Below are 11,435 nucleotides of genomic sequence, written 5' to 3' on the forward strand. Positions count from 1 at the left end.
ACCACACCTCCTACATATGTGTTTCATCGCTCATCAACAACACACAGCCAAGTTTGAAGACAATCAGACAATCAGTCAGACCCTGAGCATGTTCATTATTGGCAAAAATGTTTCAAATATGTTATACATAACATATTTTCGAGAATAGCCGAGAATCTTTAAGCTCACAACGCGTCACACCAGATCAGCTATTTTTGATTTTATTGTATTTTATAAGCCATTTTGCAAAAGGGGGGCCTCAGCCAGAGGCTGTGGCTATTTGGGGTTCCTTAGCACGGAAAAGCTTGTTCTGCTCTGACAGACTGGTGGAGGCAGACGGCTGCAGCAAAAGAATGGAGCTAAGCCCGTTAGCGTGTCATTATCTCTTTCCTTGCACGTTTCTGCTCACTGTCTCCATACACTCCCAACATTAACCGTACATCTCACTCCTCATTAAAACCATGGCACCAGGGACAGCTGAGGCAGGGGTTTCATTCTAAGCCCACTGGACAGAGATCCTCCTGTAAACTCCCAGTAGATGTTGAGAGGTAATTAAATGACCAGACTGACATGAGGCCATTAGTCACGCTCTTAATCTTAGTACCCATGCCTTCCTCAGCCCTTTATGTAACACTAGCATACACACATACTGTACACACACCACACACAGGCTTATAGGGCCAGAGTCTGAGCATCTTTTCTAGGAGTGCAACAGTGAATTGAACTAATCGATTATAAAACTTAATCTATAATCGATTATTTTAATTTATTTTTTTATACTTTATTTTTTTTCATATGGGCACCACAGTGAGTAGTCATGTGACTACAAAGACAACACAAAATACAACATTTTGTGTTGTGTCAAATTTCAAACATCGATAATCGATTTTAATAAAAAGTAGAATAAGGAAAAAGATTCAATATCTCAAGACATGCCACCCTTTTCACATTATCCTGTTATAGCGCCACCAGGAGGCCGATTTTGCTAAACAGATTCTATTGATATTACTCCTACAGATTTTGTCCAAACATCACTCAAATTGGTACACAATATCTCTATAGTCATGTGATCAAGACGGATCTGTCCAATTTTTCATATTCCATCCTGATTGGCAAATTTCAAACATTGTTGGCCCACAATAACCTACCTGAACTGGCGGAGACCTGTGCACTTTTTCTAGTTTTTCCCTTTCATTTAAAAAAAATATCCCTTACACTACCTTTTAAGTGGTTAATCAGACTAATCAATTAAATAGTTCATTATAAAAATATATTATATATGTAGGCCTATGTATATAATAATGTAGCCGTAGCGCTGTAGCTCAGAAAGATTATACATGATTTAATCTGATATCAGTGGGGACAAGTTAAATTGTCATGACTCCATTGCCAGTGCCAACAAAGCCAGAGTGCACAGTGACTATTCAGCTGTGTCCAGAGATGGGGTCATCATGACCGGTCTCTCAAAACACCTTTCTTGTACCAGCTATCTACAGTTGTGTCCCAGCACCTTCCTGTTCATGCAACTAGATTATTGTCATTCTGTGAAGGTCTAAGTGAAGACCAACTTGTAATATTGATATAGCATAGCTGGAAGTCACAGGAATCCAGAAAAAATGCAGTGCATTGCTGAACAACACAGCACAGCATGACTGCATGGATTACCTTCCCAGTATAGCATGGTGCCAGCCACCAGCCACTAATTGGTGCTAGGTGACGTCAGCCCAGCTAGCAAAACAGATTACTTTGACACACCAACACCGACCTAAATGCCAAATTTCCTTCCAGTAGCAGCCCCACTTTCCGTATGAATGAGAATCATCTCTATTGTACACAAAACAACATGCATGTTTTTAAACACAGAAGCAGAAGTCGCCCTGCTGGCAAGCTGACACAAAAACATATCTGTCTGAGCTGGCAAATATAGATCATCAGTGTCTCTCTTTTCCCTCTCCCTTTCTCTCTCCCCCCTGCTTAAATCTATCTCTCTGTTTCTTACTAGACTCTCTCTCCCCTTCTTTCGCTTACTGTCTGATTGCAACTTGAGGGAGACAGGCAGTACAAGAACCCTTCAATCTGTAGCTGAGAGCATCTGAAAATGTATTCAGTACCCCTCACTCTATGACCCATGAACAACTGATTTTGCCTAGGTTTTTACAAATCAAATCAGGCTAAAACTAAAACAAAACTTGAATTTGTTTTAGTCCTTTGACCCCCGCTCCAGTTTCCAAGAAAACAAAGCCTCCAATGGGATATCAGAGGCTGCTGTTCATGGTCACTCAACTGTGCTGTGTTTCTGCAATGCCGCAATAACACAGAGGAGAAAGTAAATCCCATTCCAACAAAACGACTGCTTGTACACAAGCTCTTAATCAATATGCAGATCGATAGTATGCACTAATAAGTTTGCCCTGGCTTGTTATTTCTGTTTATTACAGTCAGACTATAAGGGGAAATGGTACAAATCTCACTGCACTGCAATGACGCCCTTCTACTGAGGTGTGAAGGACCCTTCCTGTCATTTGCTAGGGGAAAGAAACAAGACAGTAAGAAAACAATGGGGTATTAAGGGACATCCATTCCACACCAATGTTAATGATAACTATAAAGATAACTATAATGATAATGATGTGATCATCCACACTTTCTGTAAACATGTTGAATGATGTGTCGAACATTTTGATAGGCTGTTAGTGTACTGTATTGTCATTATAGTTATTGTTCTTGTGTCAACAGCCCTATACACTGTTTCTTGAGACATAGGAGTTCTCATGACGTGCTATCATAAGGGCGTCTCCCATCCCATTAGTGTGATATAAGAGCAAAATGGCAGATTTGTGAATATGGCAAATTTTGCATTGTTGTCATCTCTCCACAGGCAAAGATTAAGTTTCACCAGGGATTAAGTTTCACCAAGTACCACTAAAGATGTACTGTATCGACATCCTCGTATAAGCACAGCCAATGTAAAATAGCACTCGCGTATTGACTGAAGACAGCACCGCCGCCGTGACACAAGTGTGACACCAGCTGCACAGAGAGAAAATAAGGAAATAGTGAACCCCATGAACATTGCATAGGATTAATGGTCACATACAGAGTCACAAGTCAGGCTGGCTGATGGGAGTGCAATTACAGAACGTGTGGCCCCAGTGCCAGCCCAGATATATATATATATATATATATATATATATATATATATATACATATATATATATATACATATACATATACATATATATATACATATACATATACATATACATATACATATATATATATATACTGTATATATATATATATATATATATATATATATATATATATATATATATATATATATATATATATATATATATATATATATATATATATATATATATATATATATATATATATATATATATATATATATATTTTACATTTTGAACTCAAATCTTTGCTTCTGCAGGTTTCCCTGAAACAACATATTTTGAGATGGGGGTCTGTGGCCAAATGCAAATCCTTTTGGGGGTCCTTGACATGAAGTAGTTTTGTGCACCACTGATATAGCAACATAGGTTTTTCAGAAGGATTTAGAGATTAATGGTCACATACAGAGTCACAAGTCAGGCTGGCTGATGGGAGTGCAATTACAGAACGTGTGGCCCCAGTGCCAGCCCAGATATATATATATATATATATATATATATATATATATATATATATATATATATATATATATATATATATATATATATATATATATACATATACATATATATACATATACATATATATATATATATATATATATATATACATATACATATACATATACATATATATATATATATATACTGTATATATATATATATATATATATATATATATATATATATATATATTACATTTTGAACTCAAATCTTTGCTTCTGCAGGTTTCCCTGAAACAACATATTTTGAGATGGGGGTCTGTGGCCAAATGCAAATCCTTTTGGGGGTCCTTGACATGAAGTAGTTTTGTGCACCACTGATATAGCAACATAGGTTTTTCAGAAGGATTTAGAGATCAGATCGCTGCTGATCCCCACTGTACAGATGTGGGAGAGGGTAGAGACTAGAAGGAGAAATTCTATCAAATAGGACGCTCAATCTCGTTTTGGAAGAAGGGGGGAGGGTGGCAGTCCTTCGGGTGCGAAGTTGAAGGAGGCCTTTGAAAATCAATGCCATTTGAGAGCAGAAAGCATGCAGAACAAAAGTGTTCAGGGCCTTTGTAGAATCAGTAGTTGTACAGGTGGGTTTCCGGAGCACCGTGGGACACATGAAACCTTCTTGAGGTACTATAAACTCTGTTGAGGGTCTTTTCCCTTGGAATTAAAGATTTGAATTCCACCGTCTTAGAAATGGTGACAAATAGATATAGTAGCTTTACTGTATATTTCTGTGTATATTTACACAGAAATGTCAGCATGTACCCTCGAGTGCACACACACACACACACACACACACACACACACACACACACACACACACACACACACACACACACACACACACACACACACACACACAGAGCTACTGTATGACTGCTGGTTGAGAGAAGATGTTTCTTGCTCATGCTGAGTAGCTACGAGCTTCGACAGAGCTGTTTTTGGCCTGCATGAAAAATTCAGTAAGCCTACTCTCTTCACTCTTGCAACGTTCGCCCTACATACAGCACACAGACACAAAGACACACACACACGTGCACACACAGACACGCCACAGCATTAATCAACGCACACATGTAAGCATGCATGAAGAAACACACTGTACTGCACAGTGATACACTACATGATATTCAGCAGCCTCAAATTGTTTATGTACGAGTGAGCAGAAGCCATCTCAAAAGGGTTGTACGTACTGTACATAGCAGGCAATTAAGTTGACGCGCCACCCTTATCTATCAACTTTTATTAACGTTTGCTCGATAGATTGAGGCAGCCTTGAAGTGTCTGTTGTTGTTAATCTCCTTCTATCCCTATTCGTCTGCATTTACTTGGGGACTGGCGTTGAGCGGTAACATTTTCAATGTCACTAGAGAATTGTTAATGAATCTGGTTATCGCACTGCCCCAACGCGTGTGTTTCCTCATTTAAGTGTTTGAACGTTACTGTGTGTGTGTGTGTGTGTGTGTGTGTGTGTGTGTGTGTGTGTGTGTGTGTGTGTGTGTGTGTGTGTGTGTGTGTGTGTGTGTGTGTGTGTGTGTGTGTGTGTGTGTGTGTGTGTGTGTGTGTGCGTGCGTGCGTGCGTGCGTGCGTGCGTGCGTGCGTGCACGTGCGAGCACGTGCAAGTGTGCACTCGAGGGTACGTGCTGACATTTCTGTGTAAATATACACAGAAATATACAGTAATATCAGCAAGGGCGCCGATAACGTGGGTGCCCGGGGGCACAAGCACCCACTATGGGTGAGGAGCACCCACTGGGTGCTGGTCCAAAAAAAAAAAAAAAAGTTTTAAAAAAAAAAAAAATTTCAAAATCAGATCGCCTGGTTCAGATCGCCACTGAACAACCGAATTAACCGAAATAAAGTTACAAAACCCCCCCAAAAAAGTCAATTATCCGACCAAAACCCACAAAATTTTGGCGCACATTGCCTTGTTGGGCACCCGCTAGAGCTTATAAGTATCGGTGCCCCTGAATATCAGTGTATATATATATATATTTTCTAATATCTAACATCTATCTAATATCTATTTTTCACCATTTCTAAGACAGTGGCATTCAAATCTTTAATTCCAAGGGAAAAGACCCTGTTCGTGCGTGCGTGCGTGCGTGCGTGCGTGCGTGCGTGCGTGCGTGCGTGCGTGCGTGCGTGTGAATTATTGCGTGTGGTATATGTGTAACTGAGAATGCACACACCGCACATCTCCCGAGTAATCAGGTCAACACCTTAACCCCCATCCATTTTCATTAGAAGTGAATGACAGGAGTGGTTGGAGAACAGAGTGAAGGGAGAGAGAGAGACAGAGAGAGAAAGAAAGAGGGGAGAGGGAGGATAAGGAGCGATGCTCCCAACAGGCAGACTGTTAAACCACAACACACTGTCCTCGGCAGCCAAACTCCCTCTGTTCATATTACATAAGCTTCTATATAGGCTACTACTGCATCTTAGAATAGTCAGCGGGGACGGGATGACTGATTGTCTGATCTCAACCATAATGTACCTTCTCTGTCAAAGATGGTGAGCATTAAGTGACCGACAGAGACAAGAGGCTTAGCCTCTTTTAACCTGGCATCCCTACATTACAGGGGAAATGTTAGATTTTCAGTAATGTCATGTATTTAAAACCATTTCAAACCGTTTCAGAAAATGTATTCCAGATCAATAAAAAAAAGAAAAGTAGCCGATCTACAAGCTCACAATGTGTCGCATTGCGAGGCGTTGTGAACTATTTCCTATTAGAGATAGGAACAGGCTCACCCAGGTATAGTCAACCAGGCTAGTAAGATCATTGGAGAAAAACAATTGCAACTTCAGGACATATACATCTTTATCGTCTTGAAATAGGGCTTAAGTGTTTAAACAGTGATGCTTCACATTCCACAAAATATATACACTTAATATATACACTGTATAATTACATGCGTGGTAATGTGCATGTAATATACAGTGTATATATTTAGGTACATCTCTTCCAAGAATGTGGCTCATCCCTGGTGCGGGCTCATTGATGCAAGATGCGTGCCACTGCCAAGTCATCTCCATCTGAGAGGCATTTGTGGCACCCGTTCACTCTGGTGCTATCCACTCGGATCCACGGCTCCACGGAGTACTTTTCCAATTTGACTTAAATCCATTGGAGAGGAAAAAATGGGGGGTATTTCCACTGTGACTGACTTGCCAACCTCTTTCGCTCTGAAGTGTATTTGGGTCAGGCCGCGGCGGCGAGCCGTGGCCATATGTGGTCCGACCGTCCGAGAGGTGAGATGGGGAAGAAGGGGACAAATTGGATGAAAGAGCAGGAGGGGATAATTTATCTGAATTAGGAACTGAGCCCCCATTTGTTTTTGTTTAAATAGTAATGAAATAGTAATGAAAGTAAACCATGGGTAAAATATGGACAGCCATGGCTGAATGGGTAGGTCGCCCGGGAAACAGAAGGTTGGTCTGGTCCATGTACCAAAGTGTCCCTAAGCAAGACACTACTGTAACTGCTCCCCAGGCGCTGAATGGCACTGCCCCTAATAGTTAGGATGGGTTAAATGCAGAGGACAAATTTCACGTATGTACTGGGCCAAAAAATACAACGAGTGGGGACCGCAAGTATACCTCTCCAGCATGACCATCACCACAGCCACCCACTGCACCCTCATCACCTGCCTCACAGACATAAAAACCTGGATTCACTCCCCAAACCAGAGACGCCCCCCCACTCCCTACCTTGAAAACCGCCCTGAGAACCCACCTGTTCACAATTGCCTTTCCCAGCTGACTTTGTATCAACTCTTGTTTTTAGTCTTTTATTGCTTTTATATCCTATCCTTACTTACCTTCTTCCCCCGGCCCCCCCACACACATGCAAAGCGACTTTGGGTACTCAGAAAAGGACTATATAAATTCCAGGCATTATTATTATTATTTTCTCTGGTAATACTCTGGACAAGAATATCCAACAGGTATAGGATTTACTTATAAATAAATGAAAACAAGGTTATACACTCAGGATGAATTCATATTAATTTGAATGCATTTCAAAAGACAGCAATGGAGTGCTATGAAAACAGGGCAAATGTTACGAGAAGACAAATTATGGAGGTCAGATCACAATCAAGCAGCACTGACACGGTGAAATTATTGGATTCTTATTCTTTACTTTTTACCATTGGATCAAGAGTGATTTCAATGGCTGAGGGGTTTGTACATAGGCCATGCCCACCTCCATGCTGGTTGGTTGTATGGTTTTGCTCCATAATTCTAGTTCAGCTGGTCCTTTGGGTCTTTTTTGGATGCACTCAGGGGCCTATGGGAGCTTGCTTGTGGAATGGGGCCATGCCCACTTCCTTTCTGACTATCCATTGGAAACTGTTTATGATAAGAAGTCCCAGCTCATTCTTCTCCAATTGGTTAAGGGATTACTGGGAATAACTCCAATTCAATAACACTGCATTATCTAGCATATTAGTGAAAAGAAAACTGGGAGAATTAAAGGGAATGGGGGGGGGCTGTTGGTGAAAATCCAATCACTGGGGACCAATCATCCAGAGAGCCTCCCATCTACAAGTGGCCCCTGATTGGTGCATGGATTCCAAGCCACTGTGGACAAATCATGTTGTGTCTGCTCATCTATATATTCATGTCACCCTACTATAGGGGTTCCTATACTCATCTGCGAAGAGAAAAGGGCGATAGCCCTTGTTATTACCAGTCATGGTATGTGGATAAAAAGCTGCAAATTTAACCACATGAACCCTAGTCTATTCTGGGCATGTCATATTAGGTGAACATTTGGCAAAAAACGTCAAACACTCAGCAAAAATGGGTACAAGCTCAGATGCAAACAGATCGATAGTTTTCTCTCTTTCTATATAGGGTTTGGTTAACAAGATTTGTATTGAATGAATGAATTGTATGAATATATGTATGCACTACAGCATGTGTTTATGTACATATTTATGTATGTAGAAGTACTTATATAAGTAAAGTGTAAGTATGTCTGTTGACTAACCTATGCATTTACTGTATATGTATGTACTGTATGCTTGGATGTATTTACTGTACGTTCAAAAAGACATTATACTGTATACATTTCTACCAATTTGCATGCTCAGATCTCAATACAAATCCATCATGCAGCGATCGAAAATGAGGCATTTTCAGAATCAATAGCAGGGGGAAGGAGACATCAAAATGTAATTGAATGCCTGGAAACACCACACATCAATAGGGATGCTCTTGTACAGAATATAACAGGTCTTCCTGCCTGGGTGTTTTTTGATATGGGATCACATCCAAACTTAATCAAATAAGTGATGTGATCCCCTATCCCCTTCCACCCACCCACACTGCAGCTAAAACAAGCAATACCAAATACATTTACTGTATATGTTAACCCCCATCCTGCCCACACACACTTTTGGACTAATTTATGAAGCATTTAAAATTACTTAAGATTATGAAAGAAAGAGCAGCCATTACTTTCTGCTACAGACAGAGAGAAAATGCACCTTGCCATGCACTGATGGTCATATTGCTTAAGACTGTGTGTGTGCTGTAAGCGGCAGGCAATCTACGACATTGGTTTCTTGGTTAGCAGAAGTTATCGCAGATGGAATGAGGAGCATCCACCGAAGGGTGAAAGCAAAGGGAATGAAATGAAGAAATCAAATCTGCAACAGAGTCCTGCGCAAGCACAAAGGAGAAGATTATCACTTCGTAGCCCCAAGACATTACATGGCCAACCTGAAGTTATGACTGTTACCTGTAGCATACATCCAGCTACTGCTGCCCTGATTTTGCTTCTGTAGATTACAGTACAGTATATAAAAAGAAATTGGGAGACACAGTGAGCTATAATCCGGAGGCGATGTTATTAGAGGAGGCTGATATTATCCAGGGCATCTGAATTAGGGCTCGGCTTTGATGTACGAACATTCGTCATGCATGATACCACCAGAGGTTTATAGTCAAGTTAAATGGAAGTTGCTTAAGTTGCATGTAGGAGCAGCACAGCTGTTTTCACAATGGCATTTTTTGTTTTGTTTTTTTAACCTTAAATTGTCCCCTCACTAAATCAAATGAAAATTATGATCAGTATTATAGAGACATGTTCCAAATGTCAATATCTCGCTCCAAATTGCTTCTTTAGACAAAATCACAAGGCCATAGTCTTCAAAATGAAAGAACAAGAACCTCAAATCTTCCCATAGACTTATTTAATCACTCTAGATCCTTGGAACAAACATATATTAAGGTATATATCTCAGCGGCAGCACATCATTTCACCAGTCTCTCAGTCAGTCAGTCAGTCAGTCTCTCAGTCAGTCAGTCAGTCAGTCAGTCAGTCACACACAAGCACACACACACACACACACACACACACACACACACACACACACACACACACACACACACACACACACACACACACACACACACACACACACACACACACACGGCCTGAAAGATCTAACAGTAAAGAAATATGTGCAGGCAGTATAATGAGCATTCTTCAAAACCCTGTAACTCATTTTGCATCCATTAATGTCAAATGGTTAAAACCTTATCCTGCAACATGCTGGAAATAGCATTCGGGGTATTTGTATTTGTGTTTGCACGCGCTCACAAGTGTGTGTGTGTGTGTGTGTGTGTGTGTGGGAAGGGGGGGGGGGGGGGGGGGGGGGTCGAGGGGGGCTGTACCTTTGCATTTAATGAATGTTGTAATGCACATATTTTTTCCACACACACAAAGCTCACATTGCATTGCATTGTATGGTACATGAACACTAACTTCAGTCATACACTTTCGTCAAGATAAACCATTTTTGCAATGATATTGCATTACATTTGCCGGTGTGTGTCCTGCATGACACGGAATGTGGAACCCCCCCCCCCCCCCCCGAAGCAGAGCCTAAAATGCACAGTAAAACACACAGTTAACCCTTCAAGGCCATAACTTAGGATACACAGATATAACATCATACAATCCAGAGAAATCCATACAATTAACATAATGACATAGTGAAGCACTAAATACCACAAGGAGGAGGAGGCTGGGGAGGCAGAGGTTTGATCACTGACAAGCTACAGAAGAGGTGCTATGACCTATGCTGCTGAGCGTGTAGTATGGAGAGTGGCCGGTGTTCTGCTTAAGAAAGATCGCCTAGAATGAGTGTGTATGTGTTAGCGAATGAGATTAGAGGGTGACTAATGAGCGTGGGGAGTAGCCTGACTGCCGTGATTGCCTGAACTTTAACAATGCTCGATTCTACACACCTCTCGCCTTTATGGACAACAAACACATTATTTTCTGAATGATGAAATACATACAGTAGAGGGTTTGACCCCAAAAATGTCTGATTCATTTACTTACCTTTCTGTACACTATCATGTTGGGTGACTCATCAGCTACCCCGTTGGTCCCCTGTCCAACAGTGTTGGTCTGTGCCATGATCCAGACGTTTAATCTGCTGCAGCAAATATCAGGTGCTCCTATGGACAGTAGGGACATATCCAAAAATCAGACAAATAATACAACTTCAACATGAATTGCCCCAATTTTGCCAAGAAGTTGGCCTGGTGGCAAAGAAGATCAACACTCAACACATTTGACATTTCCATGCTGCACAGACATGCCATGTTCCAGTCTGTGCACACATGTTCACACATCTGACAAGGTCTGTGCAAGGACATATTTTAAAACAAGGTGCAAAAAGGGGGCTGGCACATCAAATGGATACAGGCACCTTGTCGGATCCAGTTAATAGCAATGAAT

General features: G+C 40.9%; 1 protein-coding gene across 1 annotated transcript in view; it reads right to left on the minus strand.

Moving 5' to 3' along the window:
* The window catches only part of rgs7a (regulator of G protein signaling 7a), a 77,236-nt gene extending 66,089 nt beyond the window's left edge, over positions 1-11,147 (minus strand). The window contains exon 1 of the mRNA XM_084076233.1: positions 11,034-11,147. Coding sequence (XP_083932359.1) covers positions 11,034-11,111 — 78 coding nt within the window. The 5' untranslated portion in view covers positions 11,112-11,147. The remainder of the gene's footprint in view (positions 1-11,033) is intronic.
* Positions 11,148-11,435: the final 288 nt, after the last annotated feature.

The sequence above is a fragment of the Gymnoscopelus microlampas genome, assembly GCF_963454915.1.
Source record: "Gymnoscopelus microlampas genome assembly, chromosome: 13".
In the NCBI taxonomy this organism is placed as follows: domain Eukaryota; kingdom Metazoa; phylum Chordata; class Actinopteri; order Myctophiformes; family Myctophidae; genus Gymnoscopelus; species Gymnoscopelus microlampas.